Here is a 19944-nt window from a genome sequence, read left to right as displayed (position 1 = left end):
TTCTGTCGGAGAGGATACGTAAAAATAAAAAATTGATCTTGTTATAAATGTATATTTAAATGTTTATTCCTTAAATGTTTAGCTATTTCTTCATTTTTTAATTAAAAAAAGAGACCTAAAACCCAGATTTTATTGATCACAAATGATTTATAAAATTAATAAAACAGGAAATCATCCCAGGGGGTGAATTCTTTTTCATCTTCTACTATTAGACAGGAAGTGCAGGAGAAAAGCATAAAAAGCTGAAAATAATTTATATAATACAAGTTTATGGGACAAACTTTAGAGACCACTGAGTGACTAAATGGTTTATCATAAAACTTTACATTTTTATTCCCACATAATTAAAATGTTAAAGAATAAGGCACACATACATATAACAACAAATACTTTTATTCTTTATAAAAAATTCATGGACTTTACAAGGTTAATCACTAGAGATGCACCAACGAATCATTCAAATACTGGAGTGACCAATTTCCCCTTGTTGGGCATGTCAAATATGGAAAAATATGAAACTTTTATCTAATTATTAAATGGATCAAAGCCAAGAAACTCCTCTATTTTTCTGTCTTCACAACATAAACCAACAGCATGAACTTTGAGGCACTTTTTGGGTTTGGTAAAAACCAGTAAAAGGTCAACACTCCATATATATATATAAAAAAAACTGCAGAGCATTTGTTTTCCTCCTTTATGTGTAATTGACCTTAAAAAATAATTTTAAAAAAAATCAATCAGGAAAAGCCTGACGAGTGCAGCTTTGATAATAGCCTCCTTGTTGGACCCTGATGTGCTGTGCTTATTTCTTTATTCCCCCGTCTCGCAGATGTAGGTCAGTAGAGGAACCTGAAGTCTCACATATGAGGAGGAGAGAAGGATAATGTTTGAGATTTTCACAGCAGTGCAGTAGAAATGCATTGTTTCTAATACTCAACACTACTCTAATAAAACCGAGCATGAAGGTGTAAAACCAGCTGAACAAAGCGCTTTTAAAAACAAACGAGTAATCTAAAGCCATCGTCAGGAAGATTCTAGGCTGTAACTACCCCAGCTGCCTCCATACATCCTCTAAAACAATGTAACAAGGTCTTCTGCAGAGTTTTGTAATGTTTTTGACCACTTAAGGTGTCTTTCCTCATCTCAGGCCTCGCTGAAGACAGCCGTCTAAAAACTCGGAGTAGCAGGAGAGAGAGCAGAAGTGCTGCTGCACCGGCGCGTCCGTGCCTCCCATGTCGTCCACCAACACGACCGTGTGAGACACTTGGTGCAGGTTCATGCTCACTGCCGTCTTGATGTGGAAGCTGACGCAGACGCGCCCGCACTCGCACGTCTTGGCCGCTTCGAGTTCTCCACACAAGTGGGCCGGGATGAGGTGAGGGCCGTACGGGATTCTGGGAGGGGAATCAAAGAGCGGGTCGAGTCAAGTTTGTTTGTACAGAAAATCTCAGCAACAAGGCAGTTTAAAGTGCTTTACACCATAAAAACATAATACAGTAATGATAAATAATTTTAAGCCTTGATTTTAAGGGATGGCATTATGTGTTTTCCAGTCACATAGTATCATTTTAAAGTGAAATAAGGTTACATTACCTTCAGTTAGTTTAAAAATGCTATAAATGTAAAATATGACTTGAGCCATCACAACATGGCTCCTCTTTAACAACGTTTCTACCAGCATTGCACTGAGAAGTAGCTCCTGTAATGAGCACAAACGACGGTAAAACCAGCAGACCAAATGTGTTGGAGTTCCGTTCGGGTTGCTAGGTAACGGGCCGGGCTCTGCCGGGGTTGCTAGGCGATGGGTAGTGACTGCTCATTTGTGACATTAAATTTCTTCTTTTTTTTTTAATGGCTAATTTTCTAGACACCAAAAAACAAACTTATTGCCAAAATAACAGCTGGATGTTTTTTTTTTTTTTTTTTAAAGTTTGGGCTGTTTTTAGAAGCAGATGAGACTCAAACAGAAGTAAAAAAAAAAAGTTAATTAAGTTTAGATCATGAGATTTTTTAAGGATGCATGAACACCATGGTGTATCATGGTCAACAGTGTTAAAACGGAACAACAGAGATGTAAGATCTAACAAAGCAACAGAGTTATAACCTCACCTGAGATCAGCTACAGCTCTGGAGGCGATCTCCTGTAGTGGAAGGGGGAAGGCGAGTTGCATGGTGTGGTCCAAAGGGTTGGGCTGGATAAACGGATTCCCAAACAGATCCAAGTTCTCCAGACTCAGCTTAAAGAAATCTGCAGGCAGAACTGTCAGCTGGTTGTGAGCCGCGGACAGGAACCTCAGCTTCGAGAGCCGGCCGATTTGGAGCGGCAAACCCGCGAGTTTATTGTCGTCCAGCTTGAGGTTCATCAGTTCTCTGAGCTGACAGAACCGGGCGGGGAGGGACTGCAGCCGGTTCTGGCTGAGGTCCAGCACCTGGAGGGTCTGCTGCAGCGTGGACAAGCACAGGGCTTCGCTGAAGGCCTCCAGGTGGTTGTTGTGGAGGATGAGTTCAGAGAGGCAGCCGAGGTCGCCGATGGTGGCGGGCAGCTTCTTGATGTGGTTGTTGCTCAGATCCAGCCTGCAGAGAGCTAAAGTCATATTCAATAAGTTAGAATATGTGTTCAGATGAAGCCTGTTTGTCAGATTATAAGCACTTTTAAAAAATAACAGCATTTAAGCAGGTCTTAAATATACTTTTCATTAAGAGCACACAGTAAAATTCAAGCACTTTTCAAGCATTTTCATAGTAATTTTCCCAACACCTCTCACTGCTTGAAGATAAAACATGACAACTTCAATTCACTATTATACAACATTATTTTTAGTGTTATTGGTAAAATCTTGCGATAGTATTCAACATTCAACAGCAAGAAAAACTAAAATATAACTACATTTTATGTGTTGAAAGACTCTCACACCTGACTGGTCTGAGAAGAAAACATGAATTTAACAAAAATAATTATTTCAATAAATTAACCTTCATTTCAACACACAGATCAATAAGTTATTTAGTCATTCGGATTAATAGATATTCAAAAAATAAAATAAAAAAAATGTTCTTGCAAAGTTTTCTGTCATTTAACAAATAGTATTAATTTTAGTAATTCTAACTGACCTAAAGAAAAAAGTTTGATCTGATTTAACTTCAGACAGTGAGAAAAAAATATGTATGTGTCTTTTTATCATCTTTAAATATCTGGTTTCAACTCTAAATAATGCTTTTCGAATTTAGGCATTGAGGTATTTGCATAATACTGAACATCCATATGAAAAGATGTTGAATATTTTTAATTTTAAGACATATTCACTGAATACAAAGAAAGCTATAGAATTAAAAGTTTAATAGTTAGTTTTAATTAAGGAATTTGTCCACAACCAGTAAGTTAGTGGGTATTCGTGATCTTGGTGTGGCCTGCAATGAAAATGACTTAAAACAAAAATGAGCTTCAGGTAACAAACGACAGATGCACCTTTGAGGGACAGCATGCGCATGTCCACCCGGGACAGTTTGCAGTAGGACACCTGCAGCTGCTCCAGAGAATACGGGAAGTTGGAGGTGAGCGGGTAATCCTTCTTGGACATGACTGCCAGCTTCTTCTTCGGCTGCTCCACATCTCTGGCTCGAACCGGAGTAAGCGTGGACAGAGGAAGGCTGCTCGCGTCGCTCCCTCGGTCGGCCAAACGTGCTGCTGACAGGAAGTTCTTCAAACTGTTTGCATCGGCCTGAAATAAAAAATGAACGAGGTTCAGGTCTGTCAGGATATGGGCCAGATGACACACAAAGCAGACGGATGTATTCTTGTGACGTTGGTTGTGTTTGACCGAATTCCTTAAAATAAGTGGCCTGATTTTGTTGGACAGTAATATCCTGACACAGTTCTTTTAAAACCATTTTTACTGAGTAAAGCATGTAGATAGGAAAAAAAAGACTAAATTTCCACCATAAAAACTGATATTTTTAGATAAATCTCAGACATTTTCTAGAAAAAAAAACAAGAACATTTCTGAGTTTTAAAAGTAACCTTTATATTTTGTTAGAAAAAACTCAAATTTTAAGATTAATCTCAGAATTTATTTTTTTTTTTTTTAAAAGGACATTTCTGAGTTTCAAAAGTAGAACATTTTAAACTTTTGAAACCCTGGAATTTTCTACTTTTTCTACTAATTTTCAGAGTTTTCTCTAGCAAATCTTTCTAGAAAATTTGAAATAATCCAGAATATTTTGAGTTTTTCTCACAACGTTTTGACTTTTTAAACTCAGAATGCTGTTGGTTGATGTGTTTACAGACCAAAAATGGTAAATAATTTTAGTTTGATGCCTTTAATAGTTTTGAATAAAAGCGAGACATTTTATCTTGAGAGTGGATTAAGGAAAAGTAGGTCCACTCCTCTGGAGTGGACCTACTCCAGAGGAGAAAGATGCATCCTCTGGATGCATCTTTCTCTCACCAGAAGCCAAATTTGTAATACTGACTATTGATCTGATTTGTTCTTTTTGAAGACATTTTATGCTGGACACTTGTGTTCCTAATTTTTGGGGGGGGCTGAGTTGTTGCATGTTTGGACAATTATTCTCTCTGGTTTTGGATGCTGGGCACCTAGAAAGAAGTTATGATGCATAGAAAATATTTTTAAAAAGCCCTATTCAAGAAAAAAAAAAGGAACAAAGAAAAAATCGCCCCAAGAAAGACTTTCTTCCTCAAACTGTTGGTGTCATACCTTGCTCAGACAAACGTCAACAGCTGGTTCCTTTAGCCTCACAGTTGCTTTGCCCTCCTCCACAAACCAAGTGAAGAACTTCTCTATGTTGTTTCTCAGCTGAAAGAAAAATCGCAAAACATCCGTATGACAGACAACAAAACAAAGCATCATAATTACATCACAGTGAATCACTCCTTGAACAAGACCAGACAAGTGTTGAATTTACGTCAACAAACAAATTAAGACGTGTTTCGCCCATTTCATTCATCAGATCAGGGGTTTATGGAGCCGTAGATAAAGGTTATATCATTTAAATCCTAGTTATAGAATTTACATATTAATAATTAATTAAGGGTGTAAATCATGTGGCCCAGGGGCCATTAGTGGACCTTGAAATTATTTAGATCTGTACCCCAAGCACATGGTCAAGAACAATGTCCAAAGAAATGGAAAACAATAACAAACCACAACTGCCCACAACTATATACACATAGGTTTGATAGTCTTACCTGACTTAAAACAGGAAAAGTTTTGTCTTATTTAACGTCAAATTGTGGTGAATAAACTCTTTTTTTAAAAATGCAAGGTATGCAAATATTTGATTTCAATTGTAGAATATGCAACATTTTCCATTAGGAGAGAAAATAACCTTCCTACGATACAAAAAGCTTCAAAGTTAAAGTAATTGGAGACTTTGGCTAAAAGAAGTGTGACTTTTAAAACAGTAACTGCACATTTATTGATACTCTCATTGTACAAACAGTGTAGAAAACAATAAATTTAATAATCTCGACAACAGGAACAGCTGCGGGAGATTTTAAACCTCAATTGGAATTCATCCTGACAATAATAAATCACAATTCTTATAAGAAATGTATCACGATAAATAATAAAAGATACGGTAAATGCAAACACGTACATACAAAGATTTTTTTTTACTGACGGACTTAAAACAGGAAAGGTTTTCTCATTTCCTGTCAGATTGTGATAAACACAACCTGATTTTAACTGAACAATATGTGAGACGTTCCACTGCGGTACAAAGAAAGCTGGAAAGTTTTAGGTATTGGAATCAGAGGACTGTCAGAACACTCTGTACCCTGCGAAAGTAACAACTCACCGACCTTATATTTTGACCCAGTTCTGTCTTTGGCCGTGCATATCATCATGTAGATGTTACTGCGCTGACTCGACTTGTCCAAATGCTTCCCGATGGAGACCACCGCTCTCACGCCCTTTCCCCTGCTTTTCATCCCGAACGACGGGAGCATCCGGTTCACCACCTCCACATCGCACTGCAGCTTCATGGCTCCAGAAGGCTGAGGGCAGGTCGAGCATGCAGGGTTAGGCGCATACCAGAGGAAAACTTCCGTCAAAAAAAAAAGAAGAGAAAAAATAAATAAATAAAATAAACAAAAAAAGCAGTAAAAGTCTAGCCGCGGACTCTGCTAACAACAAGCATCCGATGTGCTACGATGTCAACAGCTAGCAGCCTCCTTCATCGAGAAGCAATGGAGAAAAGCTTCATTTGTGAGAAGAGCGACCAGAAACTCCCGAACAGCTCCGGGTTGCCTGCTGACACCGAAAAGCTGTTTTAGGGTTCGGGATTGTTCTCGCCTGTCAGCTGGATAGCAGCAGTTTTAGCGTAATCCCGCGCGAGGGAAGTGACGTCAGAGAGGCTCGTTCAGTACGTAGGCTAGGTGCGTTACACGCCACAAGAGGGCGGCAGAGAGGCACCAGGAAGTTCTCGTTGCAAACACTTGGCTTGCTTTTTTTTTTTTTTTTTTTTTTACAAATTAAAATCTGAAAAGTGTGGCGTGGTTTTGAATTAAGCCTATTTACTCTGATAACCTTAAAACAAAACAGAGTGCAACCAGTTACCTTCAGAGGTGATGAGTTACAGTGCAATAACTTATAGGTTTGTTACCAACAAGCAGCAATATTTTCATATACACCAATATAAAGCCAAATGTCAGTTTCTGAGATTTTTTAAAAAGAATTTTATTAGTTTAACCAACAAAAGAATATATAATTATACATCATACTGTTACATCACATTGCATAAGAGGAAGAGAAGAAAAAGAACACAATAACAAAGGGGGAAAATTTTTGTTGTACTATGTCATGTATTCATGTCATATTGTACACATCTTTATACAAATTCAATGTTTGACAACAAGACATTCAGAGCTGGCAGATATGTTGACAAAACAAAACATACAATACAGGAGGAGGATGTTCACTGGTTAAGACTTTCTCTGATTTTACTCTTTATGGTTATGTGTTCCAATGAAATTTTTGTTTTTGTTTTATTCGATCTAGTTCTAACTCAGGGGTCTGCAACCTTTATAGTCAAAAGAGACATTTTTGTTCTTAGTTCAGCTAAATAAAATTCAATTTGACATTAAAAAAAAAATCGTATGTCACATATTTAAAATATCAACTATAAGAAATGTGTTATTTTCAACTGAAGCACCATAATATTTCTGTTTCTCTTTAGCCAAAAGGGGTTTGATGCGTTTTACTTCAGTAAGTGGGAAATTATGTAGAAAAAGCATATTTTTGAACCTAATTACAAGAAAAATTTAAACAAATATTACTGGTACTTGCCATGCCATTTTATTGTGAAAAAGCTAAACTATTTGTAAAAATAGATATTTTTATTATCGATTTTTAAAAACAGTTGTTTGCTCATCATGTTTAGCCAAAGTTACCAGTAGCCATTGGAAGATCCAAAGAGACACCTGCAGCAAGTATAGTTGCGTTATAAACTTTTTTGTTTGTTTTGGTTAAAAAATAAAAAAAATAAAAAAACATCTAAGTTGCTTGAAATGTTTTGTACGTTACTTCAGAGTTTCTTTTATGCGGGAAGCCTTGATTTATGGCGCACGTTTTTAAACGCTCCACTCTTAATATGGAGGAGGCTTTGACGTGTCTTTTTATTACGCTAATGTCTATTTATTGCAGCGTGTTTGAGCAGGGAAGAGACTCACCATGGCAATACGATGACGTCTCCATACGCCGCTCTGATTGGAGGAAACCCCGCGGTCCTCGTTCTCTGCAGAATTGCGGTTTATAGACATTTGAAGAATAGACGCCGCAGGAAGGGACCGTCAGTATGGAGCCATATTCAGTAAATTTGAAACATTGCTAGTAAAGTTCATTTCTTACAGTAATTCAATTCACTACTTAAACATGTTCTATACATTAATTACATACATGCTGATATTTTCAAGCCCGTATTTCAATTAATTATGATTTTTGTGCTTACAGTTAATAAAAATGCATGTAAAATTAGAATATTACATACAATCAAATAAAAAACTTATAGCTTTAAAGGTTGTTTTCAAAAGGTAGTTTTAATCTAATAAACAATGCCCATCAGAAGTCATACTCTAATTTGCAGATATTTTTATTGTTATTTTAAAAAGAGGGTTTTCACAAATAACATTTATTTTATTTTACTTACTTTGACAAATTACCAACTGTTACTGAATTAAGCTTAGTGTTTAAATGTTTTTAAAGGTAATTTAAAGTCACTCTAAACACAGTTTAATGTTTGAAGTCTTATTATTTGCAGATATTCAGTTTGTCTCAGTTCCTCACCTTCATAGATGGACCAAATGGTACAGAGGAGTACAATTTGCTTCATAAAGGCCAATCTTTGCTGGTAAATAACATGTGCTGAACTTAATCAGCATGCTAAGCTTGGTCCTACAATAAGAGTAATTAGATATATAAAAAAATTTTATACTCAAAAGAACATCCGGAGATGAGCCAAGAAAGGTTTATGTACCTCCACTGTTCTCTATATACAATTAAATACGGCTCTTCTTGGGATCATAAGATGTACAGATGTTGACCAGAGACTGGAACTGAGCTAATTTTCTCTTAACTGGTTTATATCACTAAGAATTCCCACTATTTTCAGTTTAAAGGGGCATCAACCAACACCACGTACACCAATGTACTGTTTTGAGTTTATTAAAAATGATTTAACGGTACATGTAGCTCATTTTTTGTACTCTTTAATATCTTGCAATTTTTGAAAACCACAAGAAACCTTAATGACAGAAATATATGCAGACAACTTGAATTTCTTTTAATGTTTGGTCCATAGAATTTGTCAAGGACCAACAAATAAATAAATGGTTTAATTACTAAAAAAGTGCATAAAGTCAATGCCCCGCTGCTTTTTTCAATGAAACTTTCAGTATCTGGCCGTTATCAAGCACTACTGCACGTTTGTGACGATGATATCAATGTTTAAAGGGCAAACCGGAACAAAGAAAGCCCCAAAAACATGCCACATATCTCTAGCGGGAAGGTAAGTAAGTTATGTGTTCGGTTTATCCAGAAACCCAAATCCCAGGAAGACTTAAAGGTTTGCATTGAGACCTTTACCACTCACAACATGGCGGACGCTCTGACATAAAATTCCTAAGGGGCAACGAAGCCAAAGCACTGTCTGGTCTTCAATATCTATGCTCCGGTCATGATTCCGCCTACAAACCAAGACCCGCCTACTTCCCCCGCTCTAAAGCACGATTGGCTCAAATCAACAACTGTCTCTGTCAATCAAACCAAACCCCGCTTTCTGATTGGAGGATTAGAATCCAGATGAGCCTCCTTCTTTTTTAGCACAATCACTTCGGGTTTTTTTTTTTCGGCTACTACGGTTTTGTGCTTGTTTGACCAATCCCTCAGCGCGGATCAGTTCGGGGAGCGAATTTGGACTCGATTCGGTGAGAAACAACGCATATTATATGTTTTATTCACATTTATTGGCTTACCGTAGAGTTAATAAAGTATCGGTCTGTTCAGAGATTTAATTAACGAGCAGCTGACATGATATTTAAAAAGGAAAGGAGTGGCTGATGGAGCTAACGTTAGCCGCCGCATACAGATTTAGCTGCTGCTGCTTATAGATCTGATGCTGTCAGCTAGCACACTGCTTTACATACAGATGAATAGTCTTAATATTTGATTGTGGCGATTATGATTAAAGTGAAGCTAAACCAAATGGATTTATTTATTTATCATTAATTTATGCCATTTACATAACAGATATGCGTTTTAATTTTACATAACAAAATTCTTTCTTTGAAATGTCCACTCTTAAAGATGGCTAAATGTCATTTACAGCTTGTGTAGAAAAAATCCTCATCCACCCCCCCACTGACTGTCAGCGACACCGGGATTTCTCCACCTTAGAAAACCCCCCTGAACATAAAATAATGGACAGGACGGATCTGATCCAGAAGGCCAAGCTGGCGGAGCAGGCTGAGCGCTATGACGACATGGCAGACTGCATGAGGGAGGTGACGGAGATGGGAGGCGAGCTGTCAAACGAGGAGAGGAACCTGCTCTCTGTCGCTTACAAAAACGTGGTCGGGGCGCGGCGGTCCGCCTGGAGGGTGATGTCCAGCATCGGCCTGAAGACCGAGAGCAGCGAGAAGAAGCAGCAGATGGTCAAGGAGTACCGGGAAAAGGTGGAGAAGGAGCTGGAAGACATTTGCAACAATGTTTTGGTGAGTGCTGCGAATGTGCTGCTTACCGGAAAACCCACCTGTGTTGAAAGTCCTTTATTTAGGGTCTTGTTAGATTTCAAAAGTACATTTATATTAGTAATTTTGTAAGGGGAAATTTTTTTTAATTTTCTTTAAATACAAAAATATGTCTAAAATCTTTAGATTTTACAGTTACTGCTAAGGGAAGCCTAACCTTAAAGCTACAGTATAACTTTAAAAAAAAAGTATATATATATATATTTTTTTTCTTAACATATTTATAGAAACTGTCACTATGCCTTGACAGTATTGTATGTGACAGATCTGTGAAAAAAATCAAGCTCCTTGAGGCGGGTCTTAGCGCTGTCAATCAACCTCGTGCACTTGCTCATTTCTTCCTGATAGGAGAGCCTGCTGTGAATGCTAGGCTAGTTAGCATGGCCACCAGTGATAACAGATAAGCGGTTTTCATTAAACGCAGAGATATGTTTAAAACTTTTGTACAGTTACTGCTAATGAAAACAAAACCTTAAAGCTACAGTATAACTTTTTATTACAATTGTATGTGTATATAAATATATATATTGGTTGAAATTGTCACTATGTCTTGACAATAAGGTAGATAATCTGTGAAAAAAAATCAAGCTCCACTGTCTTCCCCCAGTGCTTGTACGAAACGACCAATCAGAGCTGGAGGCGGGTCTTAGCGCTGTCAATCACTCTCACATGCATCTGCTCATTTCTTCCTGGTAGGGCAGTTTGTCAAGAATGCTAGGTTAGTTAGCATGGCCATCAATAAACAGTTTTATTCTAACCGTGAGTTGTTTCTCCACCATTATTTTATTGAACAGTGAGTACACTAAGGTTGATTGACAGCGCTAAGACCCTCCTCCTGGCTGTGATTGGTTGTTTTTGATTGGGAGCGGTGCATTTCTCCAGACGGCACTAACAGCTCAGGGAGGAGGTGGAGGAGATTGATCGTTTCACAGATTATCCATCTCAAACTGTCACAAAATGGTGACAATTTTAATAAATATGTAAAAAAACAAACTAACATTTATTTAAAGTAAAAGTCACATTCTGCAGCTTTAAGTATCTCAGAAAATTTAAATATGACTAATGGCAAAAGAAATGTGATTTTCCTTATTATTTTCTGGGTAACAACAGGGTTTCTTCAGTCAGAGGCTTCTCCAGATTCAGTGTAATACTGACTGCTACAGGAGATCCTTCTTGAATACAGCTGTCAGCATCACCAATTTAAAAAAAAAAATTTTTTTTGGATGAAATGACTTGCACCTCCCAATTTCAATTTGAGATCAATAAACCATTTTTGAATTTGAGTTGAATGATGTTGTTTGCACCAACATGGAGAAGATGGCAGACATCTGGAGCTTCCATAAGTCTAGATCTACGCAATATTTAGAACTTTTAGAAATTGTATTTTGGGTTTTCATAAGACTAAATCAGCATAAATAGTCTTGAAACATAAAATATATATGTATATCAGAGTTTAACGTTCTTTGAATTTTATAAATAACCTATTGATTATATTAAAATCAACTGAGATCAACTTGTACTTTATACATACAGTTTATTATAGATACTCCTGAGTAGATGATTGAATGAAATCACCAATAACTTTATAAATGTTGATCTTTACTGAACAAATGCTGAACTTAATCAGCGCACTAAGCATGTGAGCGCTATGAGAGCCATCAGATATGTAAAATTATACGCATTTAAAACAGAAGATGAATCAGAAAAGGCCGGTTTATCTACCTCCCTTATTCTTAGAGTAAAATATGACTCTTCTTTGTATCAGAAGATGTAAAAATATTGGCCGAAAACGGACTAATTGCTAAAAACTCCCAAAGTTTTCACTTTAAAGAGGCAGTAACCAAGAATAATCCACATTTTTTAAAGTTTATTAAAAATCATTTAAAGGTTCAAATTCAAAAAAATACTTTTTCCATCCCAAAGGAAAATTAAATAAATTCTCCAATCTTAATCAGCTGCTTCCTGTTGTAAACCACCCTGTTGCTATAGTTACGCATCATAAAAATGTATGAAAGTATGAAAAATATTACCAAATATCACAGTTGTTGTCCAAAAAAATAGCAGTTTTGCTCAGAGAAAGTTTTGAAAAAAGAAAAAATCTCAATGAAAGTACCGAGCTACTCCAATGTGCTGACACTCAGTTCTAGAAAAGCATTTGCTTTAAAACATAATCTTGTAATTTCTTTATTTTTGTTGGGTTAAACATACAACCTACATCGATTAACCTGTAGCTCATTTTTCATGTCCTGTTTGTAAGGTTAAATAGTATTGAGTGTGTTTCCTGTGACTTCTCCCCTGTTGTATAAATAAAGTGTGTGAATCCGGACAGGATAAGGAAGCACTACAGAGTCCTTCCCTCTCCCGTTCCTGCCTGTTGGGAATCTGGATTTAGAACAATGAAGCTTTTTTTTTTTGGGTGTGAACTGACAATGGGTTGTGGTACCGAGTCAGCAAGGTGTGTCTGAATAGACTGAGTGAATTGAGCACACACACACACACACACACAGGAAGTGTAAGACACTCAGGGCCCCATCTGGCAGACACAAGCCTCTTGCGGTTGCCCCATTGCAAGAATTCACATGTAGAAATGAGTCAGAGCAGTTTCACACGTCGCACCAGTGCAACGCCCTCCTGAAGCCTTCATTTCAAGATTTAGCTGTGATGGATCACCAGATGATGCATTTTCACTCCTGGCTGGATTTAAAAAGCCCAGACTTTATATTATTCCTGCTGTCAGAGTTGGGTTACTCAAGTAAGTAGCTTAAAAAAAACAAACTTTTAGGAGTATTTTTACTATGCTGTACTTTTTACTTTTACTTGAGTATTTTTTGCTTGAGTAAAATTTCTGTTTTCTGTCCACTGAATGAAAAGTAAACATGTTTTAACCAAAAATTCACCAGACACACACACACACCTGCAGTTTTTGTTAAATTTCATACATTTTTATTGAAATAATTTTTTATTCTTTTTTGTTACTTATATGAATAATTATCATTTTGGTCCTTAAAATGCAAAAAATTCCACTTTATATTTTGGTTCACCTGAATATGTAATTTTTAAATATGAAATAATTGATAATTTGATCAGTTACTCAGCACTAGAGGAGACTTTTTACCAAATACTTTTTTTTTTTACTGTTGAGTAAAAATATGATGGAGTAGTGCTACTCTTACTTGAGTACAGTTTTTGTACTTTACCCACCTCTGCCTGCTGAGTGTCAGTCTGAGTAAATCTGCATGGAAACGTATCTGTAGGATCAGGATAATCTGGATTTTAGAAAACCCAGAAAAGATGTTTGGTTCGGCTGTCGTCAAGCAACACCTGAGAATGTCGTCTGGGCTGCCTGTGACTCGGCTCATCCCATCTGTGTGTGTGTGTGTGTGTGTGTGTGTGTGTGTGTGTGTGTGTGTGTGTGTGTGTGTGTGTGTGTGTGTGTGTGTGTGTGTGTGTGTGTGTGTGTGTGTGTGTGTGTGTGTGTGTGTGTGTGTGTGTGTGTGTGTGTGTGTGTGGAGAGAAGAAGAGGGTGTGTCGGCTCTCAGAGGCTTGACAAGTTGACTTTTAACCCTCAGTTGGAGAAACTACTGGTTCTCCACCGTCTGTGTTGATTTCCTGCAGCCAGATGTTGCAGAGGTGCTTTGGTCTCCAGCAGGGTTATGATCATTTTGTTTTTCATTGTAATGCAGTTTGATTTACTTTTTTGTAACTAATTCAGTTAGATTTAGTTTTTAGAGTGTTTGCTAGTTTTTGTTTACTTAAGTATTGTTTTTTTTTAGTTATAGCAGAAGTTTTAAGATTTTTAGGTGCATAATTAAAAAATGTCACAGTATTTTGATTATACATGTGTTGATTTGGATTTGGTAGTACTATTTTCAAAACCAGGACTGCACAGTGGTTGGTTGAGCTGTTGCCTTGCAGCAAGAAGGTCCTGGGTTCGATTCCCGGCCCCGGTCTTTCTGCATGGAGTTTGCATGTTCTCCCTGTGCATGGTGGGTTTTCTCCGGGTACTCCGGTTTCCTCCCACAGTCCAAAAACATGACTGTCAGGTTAATTGGTCTGTAAATTGCCCCTGGGTGTGAGTGTGTGTGTGCATGGTTGTGTGTCCTGTGTGTCTCTGTGTTGCCCTGCGACAGACTGGCGACCTGTCCAGGTGACCCCGCCTCTCGCCCGGAACGTTAGCTGGAGAGGAACCAGCAACCCTCCCGACCCCAATAAGAGACAAGGGTGTACGAAAATGGATGGATGGATGGATGGATATTTTCAAAACCAACCAAATGACTGGTGTTTTCTCCCAACTTTCTCTATGTTTTATAAACTCACAATATAATTGCAGAAAACATAAATGTTTTCTCAGTTTCAGTTCTCATTAGTTTTAGTTAAATGGAATTACCTGCATCAGCTTCAAACTTAGTTTCTATTTAATTTTTTGATGAGTAAATTAGCGCTATTATAAAGTGGAAACATTCAAACCTAGTCATTGTAAAGTCACCTGGAAGCAGAAGAAATGCACAACAAAAAACAAGTTGTGGTATTTTCTGAGTAATTTATTTAGTATTTTGATACATATGGAGTGAGAAAATAAAGATGAGTGACAGTAATTCTCCTGTTTAAAATTCTTAAATTCAGTTAAAGATGCTTAAAAAAAATTAAGATTTATGACTGTGAGATAAATCAAGTCTTCAGTTCATCAAAATTCAAATACATGTCCTTTATATTTATTTCATGGCAGCACTATTTAGTTTTGTACATTCAAAAGCAAGCAACCGGAAATTATGTTCACACCTAAACGTTGTCTTTCCTGTTCAGGAAAAGATTTCTGTATTAAAAAAATCAAACAAACGGCATGTTGCATTTCTAAAATTGAACCATGGCATCCAATAAAGGGACCAAACGTTCAGAGTGGAACCGTGTAGAGACAGAAATAGTTTGGAAAACAACACAGTGACCATTTAACAGAGTTTGAGGGGAATTTGGATTATTGTGAAACCTGGAGAGTCCCAACACTTGACTGACATCTAAACTCTCAGAAACGCTTTGACTTGGTTTTGAACCGAAGACCTTCCTGCTGTGAAGCAACAGCGTCAAACTGCAGCCTGGCTTTCTTCGCATGCACAGCTGCATACCAGACATACCAGGACATTTACATGAGTTGCATGTCACTCTCTCGCCATGCTGCAGCTAACCTGACAAATTTACTGTTGAGTTGGTGTTGAAAAAGCTTTTAGTAACTTCATAGTTAAAATGAAATGTTCTTGTTTTATATAAACTACCTAAAGTAATTGCCTCCCTCATCAATGCTTCAAAATCCTTTTTTAAATAATTTCACATTTCTGAAACTGTAAAAAAGGATAACATTTTCTCTGTGTTATGTTTTGTATCTCAGCTCTGTGATCTGCCCAAATCAACTGATTTTTCTCTTTTGTTGAAGTTATTTAACTTCTGTATTGGATACAGTTTCACATGCAAGTTCAAGGAAACTCTTGCATAAATGATATTTCAGGAAGTGATTAAGTCCTCATGTGATTTGTGATTTTGTACCAAAACAGCAAATTTTACTATTTAAAGCCTTTAGATTTACATTAGCTGCTGTCAAGGCGTCTCTTAAAGCTGCGGTACAGTTTTTGTTTTTGTACATTCAGCATTTTTCTGAAACTACAAAATCTACAAACTCAAAACTTCCCTGGCAAGTTTAGAGTTTGAGATTCACAATTCAAGATTGACATGAATTTGATGAAAACATGTAACATGATGCAATTAAAAGAATGATGAATTCAAATCAGAGTCGTCTTAAAGTGGAAAATGTAAGATGCACCACAAAGTCGCTTTTATTTAAATTGAATGGTAAATAGGACTTTTACTGAAAAACACAGTTGGGTTCAACTGCATGTTGAGCTAAATAAATAAAAAATGAACCAAATCCTGGTCTTGTTGCTGAAAATGCAAATGAAACCAAATCTAAATCGGCGTTTAGGACATTTTATTCAGTTTATTTGTCTTTTTTTTTTTTAAACCTGCAAGACCCTTTATATATTTTGCATCAATAATTATTAACAGATTGCGTGTTTTGTTGAAATATGCGTTTAATTTATTGTTGAGCAGATAAAAATGGAATAAAATATTCCTACAAATACTTTCAATTTGACAGTTTTCTAAAACTTGCTCTGGATTCCTACGCCGTCTGAACTATTGTTGAATTTGATCATTTTCTAGGTTAAAATTGGTAAAACATTTTTTATTTTTCTTGCCTTTTTCCCCTCCTTTTGTTTTCTGAAGAATATAAATCGTATAAATCTGATCAAGCCAGTGGTTTAAATACTGAAAAGCTTTATGTTGGATCTTCCACATCATAACTTTATTTTTGTCATCTATTTCAGTGATGATATGCATTTTGTACAATTTGATATTAAAATATTTCTGTCTTTCTTGCAGAAACTGCTGGATAATTATTTAATCACCAACTCCAAAAACCCAGAGAGCAAAGTCTTCTATCTAAAGATGAAGGGAGACTACTACAGATACCTGGCAGAAGTCGCCTCTGGAGACAACAAATCGAGTAAGACCACAAAATTTCTTTAATTTCAGTAATCCGTTTCATTTTAATCTGCTTCTAAACGTTATTTACCAAGTTGCATAACGGTTAATGCTTTTAATCTTCTTGGTTTGTTTTAGAAACTATTGAAAACTCACAGCAAGCGTACCAGTCTGCGTTTGACATCAGCAAGACTGAGATGGAGCCCACACACCCCATCCGCCTGGGACTGGCCCTCAACTTCTCAGTCTTCTTCTACGAGATCCTGAACTCCCCAGATAAGGCCTGCGAGCTGGCCAAGAAGGTCGGCATGCTTCCCGAACGCCGCCGCCGCCGCCGTCTCTCCGCTACGTCAGATGTAAACGCTTGACCGTGCATCTTTTCTTTTCCAGGCGTTTGACGACGCGATTGCAGAGCTGGACCAGCTTCATGAAGAGTCCTACAAGGACAGCACCCTCATCATGCAGCTGCTCAGAGACAACCTGACAGTAAGCGCTGCTTTCAAATGAACTCTGTTTAATTACATTGAGGTGCCTAGAACGGCCCTAAAAACCAAGAAATGTTTAGATTAATTAATTTTCTAGAAAAAAAATAAGGGTTAAATTCTGAGTATGAAAACTTGAAAATTTGCTTGTGGAAACTTAATCTAAAAAAAAAAATCTAGAAAGAACATAGAAATTTCAGCATTTATGAAAAGCCAGATTTGACAGTTCAGTGACCCTAATATGCCGACACAGGTGTCTTAAATAGGCAAATCAATAAATAATAACCGTTAAAATGGAAAATAATATTTTAGAGAGTCATACTCAAAGTGTTTTATCTTTTAATTTGGATATATCTCAAGATAACCCGACAGAAGAGGATTATTCCACTTAAAAAAAATAAATAAATAAAAATGTCTGACTTTTTTTTACTTCAGACGTCTGATTGTGAAAGCTTCACCTGAAGTGACTTGGATTATGAGCCTTTCCAAACTTTGTGACATTGATTTCTGGAAAAAAAAAAGACTCAACTCAAGGAATAGATTGTATATTATATCCTGGATATGTCTGCGTGTGCTAGATTTTTTTTTCCTTCCACTAAACCTTCCATCAATATGATTGGATGCAGAAATGTATTTAGCAATTACCATTTTGTGGCAGTCATAAATATAAATAAAGATAAAGCTTTAAAGGGTAGTGAATCTATATTAGGAGTTTCACCTTTTGATTTAAGTAACTGGCATTAAATACTTTTCAATCATATCCATTTATTTTGAGTTACTTGGGACTTGTTGGTTAAAAAAGTAACATACAGCAGTATGTGCTTTGTATCGAGGTCACATGAACGCTGCTTACATGTGAAGTTTTCCTTCCGGTTTCACTTCCATCTTTTTATTTCCTCGTTCTTTAATTCACTGTTATCTGCCCGTCATCACTGGCCTGAAAACCGTTCACTGGAAAACCTTTGGTGGGTTGTCTATAGCAACACTCTGCAAAACCATTAAATCTTACCAAGTATTTTTGGTCTAATTTCTACCGCAATTATATTTCCTCTGGATACTAAGAAAATGTGACTTATTTCATCAAAACTAACTTAGAGGTAACTTTTTAGCAAAATATATGAGCTTGTTTTAAGTTAATAATTCCTTGATAGTAATAGTTCTACTGGCAGATTTATTTAATTTATAACAATTGTCTTGTTTTTCCAGTGGAATTGGTACTTTTTCATCAATATTAAGAAATTATTAGCTTAAAAAAAAGCTCTTATGTTGCTGAAAAGTTACTTGTAAGTTAGTTTCTCTATTTCAAATAAGTAAATGTTCTCATTTCTAGTGAACTAAGAAACTAGACCTGGTAAGATTTTTTTTTTTTTTTTTTTTAGTCCAACAGTCCCTGAAATCCTGAAAACACACGATTGCATTAGAAAATTCAAAAATAAAACACTTCCTGTGCTCCTGTTTAGATCTTTAATCAGATATTTTTTGCGTCTCCACAGCTATGGACATCGGATAACGCTCCTGAAGAGGGCAACGCCGGAGAAGGAGAAGCCGGCGAGACGGAGAACTAGAGCATGCATGCCCCCACTGCTGGGAAAACGATGATTTTAAAAAAGAAATTACGAATAAATCAACTTTCCTCGTTATATGCTCCATAACACTCCACTGCTACATTCCATTGCTGAAAAATGATCTTAAACAACCGAAATAAAGTCTTTCAACAGATCAGATTTGGAGACTTCCTTCCATTCCTGTAGTTTTTCTCTCGGCCTTCCCATCTTGTGCAGGTTCAGCTGTAGAAAAGTAAATCGGAAGCTGATTTATGAGACCCCGATCCCTGGAAAGTTGAAAACCTGATCATCTCATTGCATCGTTTCGCAGTTTTTCTACCAGATTACGTGGTACTGTTACTTTTGCTCTGGGTTTAATTTGAACTAAATGTAATTTTTTTATTCTTCAGGGAAAAGCCGGTGCACTTTCACTTGCTGGCTGAAGATGTTTGAACACAGCCAAGTACTGCCCAGTGGTTTGAACGTTCACTCCCTGCCAGTCCTGATCCCAGTGATGCGTTCGCTGACGTCTGCTTGGGGTGAACTTACTGATGCCAATTAGTTTGTCAGTGGAGAGAAGCCATTCCTGATCCTTCACTTCTCTTGAAATTTTACACTGGAATGGGAACAAATTTATTTTTAGCCACTCTACAGAAGTGAAATTTGTTGGTCTGTTTGGTGATGTACCATGTTTTGTTTTGTTTTTGTTTTGGGTTTTTTTTTGTTGAGATTTGGACCACTTTTTTGTTTTCTAATGAATTCAGTTGGTAGTCCTTAAACGCCTCGTGGAACTGTTGAATCCTGATGCATCCACTATGTTAACATGAATAAAACATTTTATAAGCCACGTCAATGTTCGTTCTTTATTTATACTTTTGGATTTAGGATTTATCTTTAATTTAAAAGCACAAAGCATCACTGCCTTATTTTTATTTGTTTACATATTTCATTGCAGCTTTAAATGACTTTTAAAATGGAAGTCATTTTGTTATGTCCTAAATAAACTGCAGAGTATGATAGAATATTAGGGCTACACTAACATTTAAAAAATAAAATTACAAAAATAGTCATATTACAACTCTTTATATATATATATGCATTTTTAAAAAAGAAGCCTTTGTAAACT

General features: G+C 36.7%; 2 protein-coding genes across 3 annotated transcripts; one reads left to right on the top strand and one right to left on the bottom strand.

Annotated features, from left to right (window-relative positions):
• Window positions 1-377: 377 nt before the first annotated feature.
• On the bottom strand, window positions 378-6378 carry lrr1 (leucine rich repeat protein 1). The gene is made up of 5 exons (XM_008399983.3): window positions 5822-6378; window positions 4716-4814; window positions 3467-3719; window positions 2110-2584; window positions 378-1394 (listed from the first exon to the last, which is right to left on the bottom strand). Exons 1-5 carry the CDS (start codon window positions 6002-6004, stop codon window positions 1139-1141), a joined length of 1266 nt encoding a protein of 421 aa, XP_008398205.1. The 5' UTR covers window positions 6005-6378; the 3' UTR covers window positions 378-1138.
• A 2941-nt stretch (window positions 6379-9319) lies between these two features.
• ywhaqb (tyrosine 3-monooxygenase/tryptophan 5-monooxygenase activation protein, theta polypeptide b) lies at window positions 9320-19665 on the top strand. 2 transcript variants are annotated; one of them, XM_008399984.2, is made up of 6 exons: window positions 9320-9442; window positions 9843-10228; window positions 16691-16814; window positions 16931-17094; window positions 17183-17278; window positions 18768-19665. In XM_008399984.2, exons 2-6 carry the CDS (start codon window positions 9935-9937, stop codon window positions 18837-18839), a joined length of 750 nt encoding a protein of 249 aa, XP_008398206.1. In that variant the 5' UTR covers window positions 9320-9442; window positions 9843-9934; the 3' UTR covers window positions 18840-19665. The 2 variants fall into 2 exon arrangements, with proteins under 2 accessions (XP_008398206.1, XP_017158119.1); XM_017302630.2 differs by having other exon boundaries at window positions 9354-9442; window positions 9912-10228.
• Window positions 19666-19944: the final 279 nt, after the last annotated feature.

This window comes from Poecilia reticulata, chromosome 22, assembly GCF_904066995.2.
Source record: "Poecilia reticulata chromosome 22, P_reticulata-male-v2, whole genome shotgun sequence".
NCBI lineage: Eukaryota > Metazoa > Chordata > Actinopteri > Cyprinodontiformes > Poeciliidae > Poecilia > Poecilia reticulata.
The sequence above is the reverse complement of the archived record's forward strand: the minus strand, read 5'-3'. Positions and strand labels throughout refer to the sequence as shown.

Bases quoted from the DNA above. Each gene is read 5' to 3' on its own strand.
- ywhaqb (XM_008399984.2), top strand. From the start codon at position 9,935: ATGGACAGGACGGATCTGATCCAGAAGGCCAAGCTGGCGGAGCAGGCT. The intron at 10,229-16,690 runs GTGAGTGCTGCG...TCTTTCTTGCAG, and splicing joins ACATTTGCAACAATGTTTTG to AAACTGCTGGATAATTATTT. The intron at 17,095-17,182 runs GTCGGCATGCTT...TTTCTTTTCCAG, and splicing joins CCTGCGAGCTGGCCAAGAAG to GCGTTTGACGACGCGATTGC.
- lrr1 (XM_008399983.3), bottom strand. From the start codon at position 6,004: ATGAAGCTGCAGTGCGATGTGGAGGTGGTGAACCGGATGCTCCCGTCG. The intron at 4,815-5,821 runs GTCGGTGAGTTG...TTTTTCTTTCAG, and splicing joins GAACTGGGTCAAAATATAAG to CTGAGAAACAACATAGAGAA. The intron at 3,720-4,715 runs GTATGACACCAA...TTTTTATTTCAG, and splicing joins TTGACGTTTGTCTGAGCAAG to GCCGATGCAAACAGTTTGAA.